The sequence below is a fragment of the Rhamphochromis longiceps genome, linkage group LG20 (genome assembly GCF_057381845.1).
Source record: "Rhamphochromis longiceps isolate RC_006_pf linkage group LG20, R_longiceps_female_GT1.1, whole genome shotgun sequence".
Classification (NCBI taxonomy): Eukaryota; Metazoa; Chordata; class Actinopteri; order Cichliformes; family Cichlidae; genus Rhamphochromis; species Rhamphochromis longiceps.
Genome location: NC_140576.1, coordinates 32,818,113 through 32,834,474, shown reverse-complemented (window position 1 = coordinate 32,834,474; position 16,362 = coordinate 32,818,113). Strand labels below are relative to the sequence as shown.

The 16,362-nt window shown below is 38.6% G+C and overlaps 2 protein-coding genes across 4 annotated transcripts; one reads left to right on the top strand and one right to left on the bottom strand.

Moving 5' to 3' along the window:
- The first annotated feature begins 16 nt into the window (after positions 1-16).
- cd40 (CD40 molecule, TNF receptor superfamily member 5) lies at positions 17-6,733 on the top strand. Of its 3 annotated transcripts, none has more exons than XM_085392659.1 (9): positions 17-199; positions 720-801; positions 1,902-2,021; positions 2,145-2,291; positions 2,390-2,483; positions 3,821-3,879; positions 4,318-4,404; positions 4,499-4,524; positions 5,582-6,733. In XM_085392659.1, exons 1-9 carry the CDS (start codon positions 152-154, stop codon positions 5,840-5,842), a joined length of 924 nt encoding a protein of 307 aa, XP_085248785.1. In that variant the 5' UTR covers positions 17-151; the 3' UTR covers positions 5,843-6,733. The 3 variants fall into 3 exon arrangements, with proteins under 3 accessions (XP_085248785.1, XP_085248784.1, XP_085248783.1); XM_085392658.1 differs by having other exon boundaries at positions 21-199; positions 4,315-4,404; positions 4,502-4,524; XM_085392657.1 differs by having other exon boundaries at positions 24-199; positions 4,315-4,404.
- A 1,248-nt stretch (positions 6,734-7,981) lies between these two features.
- Positions 7,982-9,438, bottom strand: irx7 (iroquois homeobox 7). The gene is made up of 2 exons (XM_085393637.1): positions 9,181-9,438; positions 7,982-8,995 (listed from the first exon to the last, which is right to left on the bottom strand). Exons 1-2 carry the CDS (start codon positions 9,400-9,402, stop codon positions 8,246-8,248), a joined length of 972 nt encoding a protein of 323 aa, XP_085249763.1. The 5' UTR covers positions 9,403-9,438; the 3' UTR covers positions 7,982-8,245.
- Between the last annotated feature and the right edge of the window lie 6,924 nt (positions 9,439-16,362).

Below are 16,362 nucleotides of genomic sequence, written 5' to 3'. Positions count from 1 at the left end.
CTTCACGTGCTTTTACAGGAAACGGTCAAGGAAAAGCACCGCGCGTAGCTCCTCCCACACCGTATAAACAGAACACGTCGCCTAAATAAGTTCACAGACAGACTGTGAACACTTACAGAGGTGTGCGCTGTTGTACTCGACGCTATTCAAAATGGATTTTAAGTTTATAGCGCTGCTTATACTGATCGGGTCTTTCATGGTGAGTAAACCGATTAATGCTATGTTTTTGTTTTTACAGGGATCGGTTTTGACCTGCGACAACTTAAAGTAGCACGATTTCAGATTATTTCTTCTTAACGTGTTATTATACGCTATAATGTGTGCTAATTATCGTATCCATCTGTTACTTTACTGTGTTATATTATTGTCAAAATCCTGCTTTTCCCCTGTAAAGTCAAAACCTAATGCTACAGTTACGTTTCATGAGGTGCTTTCACTTTCGATTTCCCGGCAGTGGAGGGTTTGGACAAAGACGTGACCTTGTGTGAATCCCGATTTGCGAATATTTGTTAGTAACGTTACGAACAGCGGTGCACCTGGCTGCGTGCATTTAAAGCAGTTAACAGTTGGCTGAATCTTTGGGGCTTTCCACCACGCCCCTCGCAGTCTACCCTGAGGAAGTGAATCTAACATTATCAACATAGAGAAACTCAACCGATACTCGAGATCACACAAGGGCTAACTACCTCTTATTTAAATGTAATGCTTTTCTTTTGCAGGGAATGACTGTTGCTCAGGCCAGCTGTGACCCAGAAACACAGTATGAAAAGGACGGTCAGTGCTGTCTCATGTGTAAGCCAGGTACGAAAACACTTTTCCTATGAAGGAAATTAAAATAAAACATCTGCTTTCTTGTTATTTATAACATATTGTCACCAAATTGAACTTGACAGATACATAAACAACAAATACAAGATTAAGAGCCATATCGAAGGCATAACTGCACTAATAGCATCCAATCTTTCTTTTTTCAAGTAATAAACATTTAAAGTAGCATGTATAAGAAAAAACCTAGCAGCAGGAAGCATGTGGTCGACAACTGTCTTTTTCAGACAGCATGATCACTGTTACTAAAGCTTTGCTTTTGCTTTCATTTTGGCTGCTTTTACACAAGCATTTCAGCTCTGAAAATGTTCCTCAGGACCTGTGTGTCAAAAGGCTAACATGCACATCAAACATTTCAAAAGATATACATATTATAGCCAAATGTGCATTTCCAACAAGCTAGTTGTTGCCTTTAGTCATGCCTCACTCATGGTCTGTACTAGCAGCACCCTCACCTAAAACAAACTGAATATTTGCACCAAGTGAGAATTCATCTTTCCTGTCTTGTGCTATGTGTCCGTATAAAAAGAAGGCGAAACTGAAACAGTTGATTTCTTACACTGGAGGCAGACATTTTGACAAAAGACCCTTTCATTCATTTTTGAGGAGAATTACTTTAGGTTGAGATTTCCAAACGACAGTAATTACTCTTCTTTAATTTATTATCAGTGTGAGTGTCTTCCAGCTTTATGGACTTTTGGTGGAACACAAAAGACATTTTAAGATGACAGCAGAGACACTGAGAAGTTGCGATCCTGCTATTCTAACATCTCAGAATAGAGTAGCTTATAGAAAAAACAACCTAGTAATTGCTACTGGGAAAAGGGGCCCTCGTAATCCCAAAGACAATGTGAAGCATGTAAACAAACCAAATATAACGTGTTGATTAAAAGGTGTTAGGGTTTGTTAGAACCAGATAAGCCAACCATCACCTAGTTGACTTGACTTTGTCATATTTCCCTAAAAGGTCCATTGATTACCTAAACTCAGAAATCCCAATTTACTAATTACTCAGGATAAATAAAATACTTGCAAATAATATACTTGATTCTAACTCTGCATATCTTGTTTTGCAGGGACTAGCATGTCTACAGAAGATTGTAAGAATCCTCAATGTCAACCTTGTCTGGATAATCACTACCAGGATAAATACACAACGAAAAACAAGTGTCTGCAGCAGCCTTACTGTGATAGAAGTAAGAAATTGTGACAAATTACCTCAAACTGTTCCGATATAGTGTGTCTGTGTATACTGGGACAGAGAGAGGCTTCTCTTTAATGTTGCTCGCCTTACAGCGTAAACCTTTTTTGTCATTTAGATAAAAACTTTGAGGCTCAAGTCCCAAAAAGCAAGACAGAGCGATCCATCTGCAAGTGTAAAGTGGGATTCCATTGCTCCAGTGAAGAATGTATTACCTGTGTGGAACACACAGTCTGTCAACCAGGATATAGAGCTAAAGTCATAGGTACCAACATCCTCGTGACTGAACATTTGTTTAATTCGTTTTAAGTTTTTTATTATGCGAATGAGTCTCATTTTTTGAAAATGATTTTTGATATTCAGGCAACAACTCACAGGACACTGAGTGTGAAAAATGTCCAGACGGGACATTTAACAATAATGCGTCGTGGTATGCTCAGTGCCACAAATGGACAGAGTAAGTACACATTTACATTAACATGTGAACTTAGAGATGATCTTTATTAAAAAAAACTTGAAAAAGGGCCTTTGTTCACCTTCTGAATTTAGTTATGTGTTTCAAGAATATTTTTCCTTCTTCCTGTGACTATGCCAACAAATAGTCCCGCAGAATATCCACCATAGGTCAAGGTCAAGTTTATTTATATAGCACATTTCCAAACAGTCAATGCTGCACAAAGTGCTTAACAATGTAGAATACCACTAAAACAAATAAAATGCAAATCAATAACGATGCAGTAAAATATAGAAAAAACAAATAAGTAGATGAGATAAGTCAATAAAAACAACTAAGGCTGTTAAAACCAAAATGTTTAGGTCAAAGTGTGTTAAAAGCCAGACCATGAAAAATGTGTCTTTAGTAACGATTGTGTTTGTGCTGCTCTAATATTAAGAGTCAGACTATTCCACAGAGAAGGCTGTCGCCACGAGACTGAGTCTGTGGAATAGTTACGGTTAGTTTCGACCTGGACCTCACGGTTCTTTCTGGAGCATAAATAGGAGCTCAGACAGAAAAGAAGGGGCTCAGCCGTTAAGTGACTTAAAAAAAAAAGTAAGAGTTTAAATTGGATCCTGTATGGAACAGGGAACCAGGCTAAATCTGGGGTTATATGCTCCTTCCGCAAAGTTACTGTACTAACAACAATTTATACACCTTAATTTTTTATCATGAATTTAAAAAGCTGATGTGAGCTGTTTGGCCACAAAATCTGGAATTTTGTACAGGAATTTCTTCTCAAAAACAGGGATCAGGTGGTTGTTTCAGTTCTTCTGAAGAGCCGTGCCATAGATTATATTTTTCCTGACAATGATAGAAAATGCTGCTTGTAATTGACACCCGGAGACCATTGTTTATTCACTATTGATGTAGGAAGACCTTGTAGAGCTGTGTTTGTCTAAATCTGTCAACATGAAAAAATAAAGCGAATCTGAGGCATTGTATTGACTTGCTTCTTAAGTTTGTGTAACTTTAGCAGTGATATATTAAAGGTGTGAGTCTGACTGAAAAGGAGATTCTGTAAATGAAGAAAAGGGTGTTTCTAGCTGATGGGATTTTTTTACTGTGTTTCATGACACAACCAGTTGGTTAAACCAAAATATGACCTCTGGCGTACTTACCTTTCATTGGGCCCAAATACAGTAACTTACATAAGCTTTAATCTTTGTGTAGGGGCAACAAAATCAAATGAAAATAGTGGTATTCAAAGTGGAAATACAAACCAATAACGAATTATTGAAAAACAAATGCAACACTGAGGCAGGAATTCTGCTCTAATACTGTGAAATTCATTGCAGATGTGAAAAGGGATATCAAGTTGAAGAAAAGGGAACGCACACCACCGACAACACATGTGGTAAGTTGTATGTAGGAAGATGAATTGCAAAGGTTTCTCACCTTTCTCGCTGCTGCCGTGTGCAGCTGTGTGGTTGGATGCGGTGCATTGTTCAAAACGAAACTATGTCAACTGTGAGAAGGTTTGTCTCATAAATCTTAGTTGGTCTGTGGTTTTCAGTGTGGCTTTGTCAGCTTTCACTTACTATGTATCGACGTGTAGACTCCACAGTCTCCTAATTTACTGCTAATGTTAGAATTACAACTGAATTAATGATTTATTTTCAGTTTTCCACAACGCTTCTGAATTTATGCTTCCTCTGTTTAATGTGACTACGTGTTTGACATGAAAGTCTCTTTTGTTTTACATTTTGTCTGCACAAATACCCATGTTCTAGACAGTATCAGAGAACTCGATGTATGTTTAACTGTGTTTTTATTTCTTTTTCTCTTCCAGCAGGGACACAGCGGGGTCACATAATCGTCATCTCTATTTTATCTGCAGTTTTTATGGTCACTGTTGTAATCCTGGTTTTAGTATATCGAGGTAAGCTGTGCTCTAAAGCTCTAAACAAATAAATAATAATAATCTTCCTATGTACTTATATTCTGTGTTTCTTCTTTTTTATGAATCGGTAAAGCAGGATGCATAAAACAAAGGACAAAGGTAAATATGACTTTTTAAAATGTATTTATTTGTTGTTACATAGATGCTTTTTAATGACAGTAAAAAGATACCCATATATATATATATATATATATATATATATATATATATATATATATATATATATATATATATATACACACATGTAAATTTTGTATTGTTCGATACATATGCGTACCGAACCGAAAGCACTGTATCGAACAGTTCAATATTGTGTGTGTGTGTGTGTGTGTGTGTGTGTGTGTGTATATATTTGAAATGATGGAATTTAGAATCAATTAGTGTCTTTTGACCAGGTAATCAATTTCTAAAACTATTTCAGATATGTTACTTTAGCACTCCAGTGTACATCTGTAAACTAAAGATGATATCTTAGATTCTGAAAGATTAGCTTAGTTTAGCATAAAGCCTAGAAACAGCTAGGCTTTATGCTAAGCTAAGCAACAGCTAATGAATCCAGTCATAAGAGGTGCACCTACAAGGATCTGTTAAAAATTTAATAATTTCATACTTTAAAGAATTAAACTATAAATATTTGTTTGGGGTTTTTTTAGGCTTTTCACAATGTAAGACTGCTTGTTGCTAATCTTTAATGCTGACCAGAAAAATATAACAGCAATCAACACGTTTTTTTTTTTGTTTTTTTTATGTACACACGTGAAAGCGATATGTGGATTTTAACTTTGAGCAAGAAAGAAATGAAACAGTTGCACAAAATGAAAGCCTGTTCTTTTAAATGAGTGCTGAGGTTTGTCCTCAAGTTTAATCAGCTTGGGTCATTTTGTGCGGTCCCTTTTAATAGGTTTGCAGTGGATTTATATACACATCCTGCTGATTGTGTGACATGTCTGTATTTCTGATGTACCTTAAATCCTGTTTCACACCTTTAGACACTGTTTCAGAGAAATGCACTGCATAATTCAACACAGGAACTATAGCATAAAGTTGTACATGCTTTGCTGTGAGAGGAAAAAATGTGCAAAGCACCAGAACTGTTGACTTGATCAAAATGATTTTATCGTTATTATAATGTTTGTTATTTCTTTAACTCTGACAGGACTATTATGAACCACAGATGTGTGAAGAAGACATAACAGCCCATAAAGAAACAACGTATAATAATCAAATGACACCAGAGGAAAATGAGGATGAACTAAGCCATGAGCTCTCCTCAGAAGGATTCACAGATAAAGGGAACCAGGTGATGCAAGAGAGAGGCAAAGAAGAAATCGTGTCTCGTCAGGAGTCTCAGCTGGAGTCTCAGTTTGAGTCTCAAGAAGATAGTCAGTCAATGGATCAATTTTACAAGCAAGTTTAAAAAACGACACAGATTGTCCAAAGTGCTGCACAAAGTTAAAAAATAATTACCTGATCTGAATAAGAATCAATGAATTAGTCTCCTTACTAATTCATTTTGAATGTTTACATGAAGTTACAATCATTTCATTTGCACTAAATTGTAAAAACCTAAACACACACACACACTATATATACGTGGTGTAGACGTTATCATCCGGCAAACAAAACGTCCCTGGTTTGTTTCCAGCTAGGAAGGACATGCGATTTAAAACTCCACCAAATGAAGCGCCCAGTGCGACCCCTAGTGGCAAGTGAACAGCCGAAAGTAGCTAGCTATAAGTCTAAATGTTAACAATAAAATGTAAAGTAAGATGTATTATAAAGTGTAAAGAGAGTGTGTGATTTACCTGCATTAGTTTTGAGGTTGGTTGCAATTTTTAAGTTATGAATTGTTTATTTTTTGTTTTGTTTTTGTTTGTGTGTGTGTGTGTGTGTGTGTGTGTGTGTGTGTGGGGGGGGGGTCCAAGACAGTATTGACAGGTGTCCTGCTCCTATGGACATGTCACATGGACCACTAGCTACTGTTACCGTGTACATTTTGTTTGTTTGTTTTTTAATTTGAAAACATGCAACATGTGGAAATAACAATCCGTGGGGTTGTTTATGTAAGCACAATCCCACTCCCATCAAGATCAAAACAACAGCGAAGACCACCCCACAGTGGACACCACCATGCTGAGCATGCTTACATCCTACAGTTAGCTTGTATATGATGTTGTGATCTCATTTGTTCTGTACAGATGCTTTGTTAGTATTTGCATGTACTAAAATTGTGCTGTTTAGCATGAAAATGGCATATTGTTCACCGTTTCTGCATTAAAATTTGTGACATTTAATAAGATGAGTTTGTTCATTGTTTCCTGCTCTTGGTTACCATAACCTCCCACAATTCCCATAATGCTTTTGTGGGATCCGGAAGTATAATGTTCAGCGGGCTATACCATGCCATTTTGACAACTGGGTAGTATTACGTGTAGCCAAATTAGTTCTTAGTTGTTACTGTTTGTTGCTGAACCGTGGGCTTTCATGGTCTATGTACTCATGGTGACGATGCTGATAAAAATATTAAAACGTGATGTCTTCAACCGAGTTCCGGAGATGAAAGGAGCGTCTTGTTTCCGTTTCCTGCATTGGTTTATGGACGTGGTAGCCTACGTTCTCCTTTGAAAGTGTAAGTCACAATTAATTTAAAAATGTTTGTGCTGTGCCTTTGCAATTAGTCCTAACATGAATTGCGTTTTATCGCTGACAGTTTAAAGAGCCTTAATTGCCTCTTACCTGTGTCTGAGTACATTTGTCCTTTTCACCTCTGCTCTCTTCTCAGTGATGACTTTATGTTAAAACCCTGCAGGTTAGTAGACTAAACTGTGCTGTAATTGCTCTTGATTTCCACAGAGAGGCGCCAGATGATTACTCTACTTTGAAAATTCAGTTTTTAAGTTCAAACGGTAACTTTTTAGTGCGACACTAGAAATATGAGGCAAAAAACTTTTGTAAATATCCAAAGCAGACATACATTTATCGGTATCGAATATTTTAAGGTTCATGACATGACATGTGTGAGAAATCTGGGAGTCAGGTTGGAGCTAATCTGGCCTCTGTGCGTTACTGTTTATAGGGATTTGCATAGAGAGTTGAGGCCAGAAGACAAGGCATTTCGGACCAGTTCCTCCCAGGAGCTTTTTTCATTATGTGTGGATTAATGGAGGTAGGTCCCTTTTGAATGTACATGGAAACTGGTGTGATTGATACTAAGAACCTCTAGAAGACCCTAAGCCCCGCTGCTGTTAAGTTTTAGGAAATGGAAGTGCCATATTTAGGAAGGGGATAGTTTGTTTGTTTTCTTTTAAAAAAATCAAGTTTAATTGAATTAACTTGCAATATTCTATCAAAAAACTTATAGAGAAAGACACAATAGACGTGTTTTTGATGTGTAAATTTTCTCTGAATCTCTTTGAATTCTTAGTCTAATGTCATAGTCTCTAAGTGATAGATTAATGTGGTCCTGTTATCAGACTGTTAATGTGGGCTGTCATCAGTGTGATCGGAAAAGCTCAAAGCTGTATGCAAAGTATATCAAGAAGTAGGGATACAGACCAGTAAAACTGCAGAATTTCGCCATAAGTCGAAGTTTATTTAAGCAAAAAAATATTTCTTCATGATTAGACAAAGGAAACATAATTTACAGTTTGTTGGTGGAAAAATACATCTACATTATTTACAGTAACACAAACATGTTCATTCTTTGGTTTCACGACACATTTTCGTTTCAATGCAAACTTCAGGAAATCCCTGAGGTCTGAAAGTTTAAAGTGCAAAAGCTGTGGGAAAGTGTCCTTTTTATTCGTGCACAAACACCGGCTTAGACGAGTTCGCGAGTCGTATAGCAGGAGGGAACGAGCAGTCCGTTTCTTGAAGCCCAGTCTTCCCACAGTTTTCCGGCAGGGTGGTAAAAACTGTCGACAGGTTTCTTCACAGTCTCTGAGGTGGCGGTCTCTGCCAAAGACCAGATTTTGGGTTTTGGACTGGCGATGTTTTCTTTACTTTCCAAAACTGATGGCGTGCGGTCAGAGTCACGCTTTTCTGTCTTCTTGACGAGTCCGAGCTCTTTGTCTTCCTGACGCGGTATCTCCAAACGCGCATCCAAAGGTCCCGCGCTATCCAACGCGCTCTCGACCTGCTCGTCTGTATCTGTGCGCTCTGCTTGAGGCTCTGCCTCGTCATGCTCATCCAAATGACACTTCTGCTCGTCTTCATCGCTCTCCCCTTCTTGCTCCTCATCCTCCTCATCAGATTTGCCCTTTGACGCCCAGCTGACCCTGTTTTCCTTCTTGAGGCGCCTCCTTGCGTTGGCGAACCAGGTAGAGACCTGCGTGAGGCTCATTTTAGTGATGATGGCGAGCATGATTTTTTCCCCCTTTGTGGGATACGGATTCTTCAGGTGTTCGTTCAGCCAGGCCTTGAGCGCACCGGTACTCTCTCGGGTGGCCACCTTGGCCACCCTACTGGGATCATCGGCTGCTCCCGGACGGTATGGAGGGTAGAAAGCCCCGCTGCGAGCCAAGAGAGCGTGATGGTAGGGAGAGGCTGCTTTCAAGTCAAACCCGCTGCTCTGAAAAGTAGAATAAAAGAACGGTAAGAACTAAAGAAGAGATTCGACACTTTTAACTCAGTGTCGCAAGCATCACACCCAGAATTTGTTTGACTTTACGCATCACAAAGATGCAATTTAAAACAAATCCGTTTTAGTTACTCGAGATCAGAGTGAGAGTGTTAATCTCTAAATTATCAACTCACCATGTGTGCAATGTGCCTGTGGTGTGGATAGGGTATAAAGTTATATCCCTGTAGTCCTGAGTATGGTATGGGAATCCCAGCTGCCATCGCAGCCAGATGCTGAGCCTGCTGCTGCTGCTGTACACCCGGTGGACAGCCCAGCACCGGGATCTGATATCCAGTCGGCATAGTGATGTTCCTCTCCAAGAAGAAGTTGCCAAATCCAGTTTGCGATGCGGGCATCTTTTCTGCGTCCAAGCTGTTGAGGTCTGAGTTTGATGCAACCTCCTAGGTCTGTTTATATAGGCTACACCCAGCTGCCAGCGGAGGAGGGCGAGAGGGGAGGGGAGGGGGGAGACGGGGGGTATCCCACTGACAGCCCATTGACTGACAGCTACGTTCAAAAGACCTACAGCTTTCACTGGCAACAAATCCCATCAAAGAAGCCCTCCGCTGTTCCTTTTAGCGTTTTCGAGGAGAGGCTAAATGTGTGCTGCTTATCGCAACGCTGTGATTTCTGGAGAGAACCTACGTTTCAATTCAAATGCGACCCTTTGGAGAGGTGACTAAAGACGCTCGTCTCTACATGACAAGCAAAGATCTGTTATTTATACTTTATTTTACATCAAAGTGTCCAGCAAAGTTTATTTTTGTTCATTCGTCGATGTGACTCGTCATTTTTATTTATATTTTACAGCCTCCAAAAAGGCAAAACTAAAAATAATAATAAAACTAAAAACTAAATAAAATAAAAATATTGTCTGTTTAAGTTGTAATGCTTACCCTCTCAATCCGTAGTTTGCATTATTTTAGTTTTTCTTCCATGTGATATATTTTTATGACAAGTTTAACACTTGTCATGTCTGGCACTAATCAACCGAGAAGGGTTTTTTTGTTTTGTTTTTACCTGAATTCAGTTAACAGTTAACAGCATCCTGCCAGTCTCTTATTGCCGCTTCGGACACTTCACCGCCTTCGGATCTGTCGTTTTGTGAATTGAATTAACCATCTCACCAGCAATAAATTACGCTAATAAGCCAAAAGGAGACGTTTACGCACGAGTAAAAGTGTCACTACGAGAGATTTCTTGAAGGTCTTTCACAAAATAATTAAAAATGAATGAAGAAAACATAAAATATAGTTGTCCGTTAACCTCTCAAGCCCCGGAGCAACGTCTTTTTATTTGTTAATTTACTGACTGAACCATAAGACACTGCCCTTCATGTCGGATGGCATTGTTTTGAGCGCAGGGCAACGTTTCAATGGCTCTAATTAAACGAGGCTAAGTGAAACAGGTGTTGACTAATGTATATGATAATTATAAGATAACAGATGCTTGTGTGTGTGTGTGTGTGTGTGTGTGTAAGGGGGTTGTTAGAGATAAGAGGTGAAGATTACACCTCTTATTCTGCTGTCCTCCTTCATGCCCTTCAAAAGAGTCGAAGTAAAGCTGAGTGTTTGTGTTCAAAGGAGCGCAGCTCTGTTATCTGGCATAAATTTGACTATCTTATTAACAGCATTAGAGGTGTAGTGTTGGTTGTGATAGCAGGAGTGCTTGTATTAAGTGGTAAAAGAAGTGTTGAAACAAGCAGAGCTGACACTTTAGAAAAGATTAAATTCAGTCTTCTCATTTTAAATTGACGACCTTTAATTTTCACCTGCAAGTTGCTATTTTTGTTGTTGTTCTTTGGTTTTCATTTGGCTTCTTGGGTTGTTTTTTTGTTAGTTTTTTTTTACAGTACTTTCAGTCAGCTTTGATTTTGCTATTTTTGTTTTAATTTGTTTTTTATGATGCATTTCTGTAGCAGCACAATGTTCTTCTAAATCTGAATAACCTCTAGCAATTATCTCACTTTTTGCACTGTCTAGTATTTATTTCCTTTATCTTTCACATTAATCTAGGCTACATATGCAAACATGCTGCATATTTTTACAGATTAAAGAGAAATTTAAAACTTTTTACTCCACTGCACTTATTTGAAAGCTTTCTGTATTTATTCTTGCAGTGTAAAAGATCTACTTGTTTCATCACAGTTGGAAGTTTACAATAAAAACAGAAGATGGACAAAAGCGAATAGCAACGGCATTTCTCTGAGTGTAAATACTATTGTGTATGCTAAATACAGTGTAAGAGATCTTATGAGGGTTTCTGCTGCTGAGTATGCTGATACTACGAGCCAGAAAAAAATAAGTGCATTGCAACTTTTGGTAGTTCTCAAGCAATAAGTAAGAGAAAAGTGATGCAGGAAAGAAGTTAGTTATTATTAATTTAAAAAACAAAACCTTAATTAAAATGTTTCTGTTCTTTCTCTCTTACTTTTATTATTTTTGGTAAACTCTGTATTATCTTAGAGGTATTTGTAAGATTTTGCTAAACAGGGTAAGTATGTAAACAGAGGTCCAGATGTAAAGAGAGTGGGAACTCTTGGGGGTAGCATTAGAGGGAAAAAAAAAAAAACGTAGGAAAGGTGGGGGAGGGAGGGGAATTTATTTGGGTGCGGTCCACATAGCCTAAAGCAAATTTGTACAAGAGTAACAATGGGTTGACTAGGGAGCAAGGAGAAGAAGGCTTATGTCTTCAGTAGTCTACATCTCACAACACAAACAGCTCAGGGCAGCAGCCTTTGTCCCTCCTGAAGAACGTCTTTTCATTCTCTTCCTCTTTTGGCAACTCTGCCACAATACAGGTGTTGGTCCTGCTCTGACAGGTTTGGCTTGCACTGTTTGCTGTTAGGATGTCAGTGATTTACAGGAGAGAAAAGTGACCAAATGGAAGACGATTGTCCTCAGTACCCTGAGAGATAATGCAAGATAGCAGAGAGGATGAACCCATCTTCATCTGTGATAACATCTGAGCCCGTGCTCTGTGCTGAAACAATGCTCTATATCCTCCTGCTATTAACAAATCCTCTGCATATTTCATATTATAGCTCACTAAACACGATGTGAAGTTTAATAAGACCCCTTTATTTTCTTATTTTGGGAGCGTAAAATGCTGAATGACAGTGCAAGTGGTCTAATGATCAGGTCAAGACAATAGGTGTAGGTGTGACCTCAATTACAGGCCATCCCATACCCTCAAGCTGACAAAGGGACTAAACATGCAAGTAGAATAGCTCATATGTAGGTGCGAAGAAGACAACAAAAGCTTAAATAAAAGCTTTAGCAGCTTTAACACCTTTTGCTTGTTAGTTTATTTTTGCTGCACTCGATACGGAAAAAGGAGAAAGTTTACAGAGATTTGTAGAACCAGAAGATGGCAGTTTTGTTTCAAGTTTACCGTGTAAGATATTGAAAGGTATTTGTATAAAAGAGGCAAAATGAAACGACAAAGTTTGCGATTTCTTTTGTATAATTTCACACACGAAAAAAATCCCAGCAAATCCAAGGGTGGATTAAAAAAAAATCTCCGACGGTCAATTGGTAATAATTATTTAATGCTTCCCAGGCAGAACTCCTTAATGGGATTTTCCTGGGGCACCAACACAAATGGAGAGATGTAAGTAAAATGTGAATGTTATCAAGCTCTCCCACCTCTTTGCTATCTGACCCCCTCTTCCCAGACCCCCTTCCATTCTTTGTCCTTTGTCATTGCTCTTATCAGGACCACTCTATCATTCTTTCAAAATGGTAGTGGCGCTGAAACCGCTTGCAAATGTAAGTATGTCTTTGTTTAGGGCCGGGCAGTGGCCCGCCTCCCAGCTCCCTCCTGGGTGTTGTCTGATTGACGGCTCTCCACTGGGTGAGTGACAGGCGGCGTTGGTTAGACAGTGACGGCCAGTGTGACAGCTGGCGCTGCTGCTGGTATCTCCATGCATCGGGCCCCGGTAGGTGGGTGCTGGACCCCCAGGATCCCTCAGCTAGAGGCCTGGCCAGTTTGCCGTGAGCTCAGTCAGATCAGTTCCCCGGTGTGCTTGTTGTTGCAGATCAGCTTGTTAGCTGGCTGCAGACTTTTTCTTCACCACAGCTGAAAATTTCTTCCACACATGTGCAACAGAAAAAAAACAGGACGGTGACATCAAAGTTAGATGAAGGGTGAGAAGATGAGAAATTTACAAACATGCATATTGTTAAAAACAGTCCCTATTTTGCATTTTTATAAGCAGAATAAACAACTGATAAATGGATTCTGACACAATGTAACGGTTAACAAAAAGAGCATTTATTTAGCGGCTTTACTGTATCATGTTAAAATACTTGAGTAAGCACTTTTCTCTGGGTGTGTATCTTAAAGTAGTTTATATACTGATTATGAATGCTAAATACTGGGATTTAAAGTACAATCTTGTCTTTTTACCTTTGTAATTACTAATATTTGTTATCTCACATCATCCTCCAGTTTCCCTGTAGATATGTAGAGTTAAACAATAAGGATGACATCTCAAAGTTATATTATAGGCAGCATCAGTGCAACAGTGGCCAAGATGGACTGCATGCACACAATGTGTTCTCCTTTATTTACTGCGTAACAAAAGTTTCAACAGTATTGTTACCTCAGAGCTATGCAGAAATTCTCTCCAGTTGAGCAAACTGAAGTTCACACATCTATTATTTTCTTTCTATGGTCAAACAGAGAGCAGCTAATGAGGTTATTGGGCATCTGTGACGTGACATCTACATTTTGGCCTATTTGTGAAACAATGGTAACAAGGAAGCCAAAGACATTGGGCTCTGTGTTTTTCAACTCAAAATAACAAAGCCAAGCAGCCGCTGGTGGGAGGCTGCGCTCTCATGGAAATGAGCAACCGAACCAACAATGTAGCGCCTAATCTCTTCAGAGAGAGGAATCAGTTACACAGCAGTATGCACCCCTCAATGCTTTTCATTAGAGTCAGCGTGCTATTGAAACAGTCGCTCCACCCCCTGACTCACACACATACATGCGCACAAACACAACCCTCGTGTGTAGCCACAGGCCTTACTCATACATGCACCAGATACAAGGTAGCCCCCCGACAACAGGAGGGTTGAAATAAGTGGGGCAGAGGGAGGTATGGGGGTGCGAGGCCTCAAAGCATCGGATTAAAGTTAATGTGCCCTCCCTGGGTTATAATCTCTTCAGAGGGGGACTTTGTTTGAGGGGCTTGAGGGCAGTAAGATAAGTATCTATTACAGAAACTCCCTCTTATCCCCCCCGCAACATCCCCGCTTCAAAAATGAAGCACAAAAACACTTGCCTCTGTTCCCCTCTGTGTTGTCTGATATCCAAGAACCAAAAGCAAGTGCTGCCCTTTTCAGCTAATCAGGTATTAAGGTCTAAAGCCGTATGGCGAGTTAGCAGGGCCCATATTTACTCCATCTGTAGCCCACCAAGTCATGTAAGTTGAAGTAAGATCAAAGGCAGCTTAAAGAAAAACCGGGGTTATTGTATAGAAAGAGAAAACAAAGCAATATTACAAGCCAGGGAAGCCGCGGTGTGAACGGCCAAGTCGATTTCAATGTCGCAAATAAGTAGACGCTCAACAATGTTGATGGAAGAAAATTCAAAGACACGCACCTTCATATAAAAGGCAGTTTAATTACAAAATATCTTCATTATATAAATAATGTGCAAAAATGTAACTGAGGCTAGAATTAGATTAAAAATAAATGACACAAAATGAGAATCTTTGCCAACAACATAAAAGTAATGAATATGTCACTTTTAAAGCATTAAAAGCAGCTGGCAAAATCTTTAGAACACAATGTAACAACGCATTTAAAAAAAAAAAGTTACCAGGCATTTTGATAAACAGCTGGTGAGCAAATCAAGTACAATCAGCAAACACCACTTTTTGTTTCCCTAACAATCCTTCATCGAGTAACAGAGTCACTTCATCTGTGCTCAGAGTTATTTTACCACCAAACTAAGAAAAACTGCCTCATGTCAGATACACAGTTATTCTAACCTGAGAGTAACCAGCAGGGGCACAGCAGAGATATAGGCTTGCAAAAATGCTAATACTGCTTTGCACTAAATCTCAAGATCTAAAAAGAAAAAAATAATAGTTTTGTATGTTTAGCCCAGTTACTACAAATTAGAAGCACAGCTGCCAAATATTATGCAAACAGGCAAATGCTTATTCATTTACTCAAGAAACTAATCTTCAGTGCTGTCTGAAAAGTCATTTGTAAGAAACCTGCTTTAGACAGCTTAGACACAACAAATATTTATCCTTGTTTTGATTGCATTATCTCATTACTGGGTGAATTTTCCAGCTGCTCATTTATAAAGTCGTGTTATAGACTCTGTATTTGAGTGTGAGCTGGTGGAGGAGGAGGAGCGCGAGAAAAAGAGGGAAGGTTTAGTATTTTATTTTTGTTGAAAGGAGGGCAATGAGCAAAGTTTTTTTTAAAGAAGCAGAGTGAAATGAAATGGTTAAATGCTAAATTTAGTGTTTTTGTGAATTATATTTGCAGTGAGGCACTGTTCTGTACATTCCCTTAAGAGTGTTAAGTTTTAAATAATACTTTTACCACATAATTAACGTTAGCTGCTGTCAAGGACTGAAGGAAATCAGTTTAACTGCAATGTTCAGCTTAAGTTATGGTGCATTTAAAGGACCGAAACATGCAAAAGACATTAAATGATCCTTTTAAGGGCCAAGTCTGGTAACTTTTATTTGTATATATGGAAATGAGAAGTATTATCGCTCAACTTAAAGTCAGACTTTTTTTTTCTGTGCCAGAATGCTCAGCCGTTGCTTAAAAACCTACCAACTACAGATCAGTGTGGTGTATTATTTATCGTTAAAACTGTAGTTTATTTTAATCCCTAAATTCTTACTAAGCCAGCCGATGTACGACTAAAAATACTCTCCAATAATACAAAGTTTTGATTCGGTGGTCACTCTTAAAAATGTGCATTCTTGAGCAATTTTTTAAAAGTTAGAGATCTGAAAACCACTGAAAGGCTGAACAAGTATAGAGAGGGAGACTAAGACGTTATCATTTTTGGTCTTTTCATTGAATTTGTAAACAATAAAACAAGAAAAATAGAGAAAATCACTAGCTTGACCATCAGCTTAAGGAAAACTTGTAAGGCATGTGTCACTTTAAGTAACACTGAAGAACATTGATCAACAAAATTAAAAATTCAAAAAAATATTTAAACAAGCTGTGAGGAAAAATATGGATTATATGCATGAACAAGTATACCTGGTTTCTCTAATTTTGTTTAGGTGGCAAACATTTGATTGGATCTGTAAGCACAGGTGTGAATCC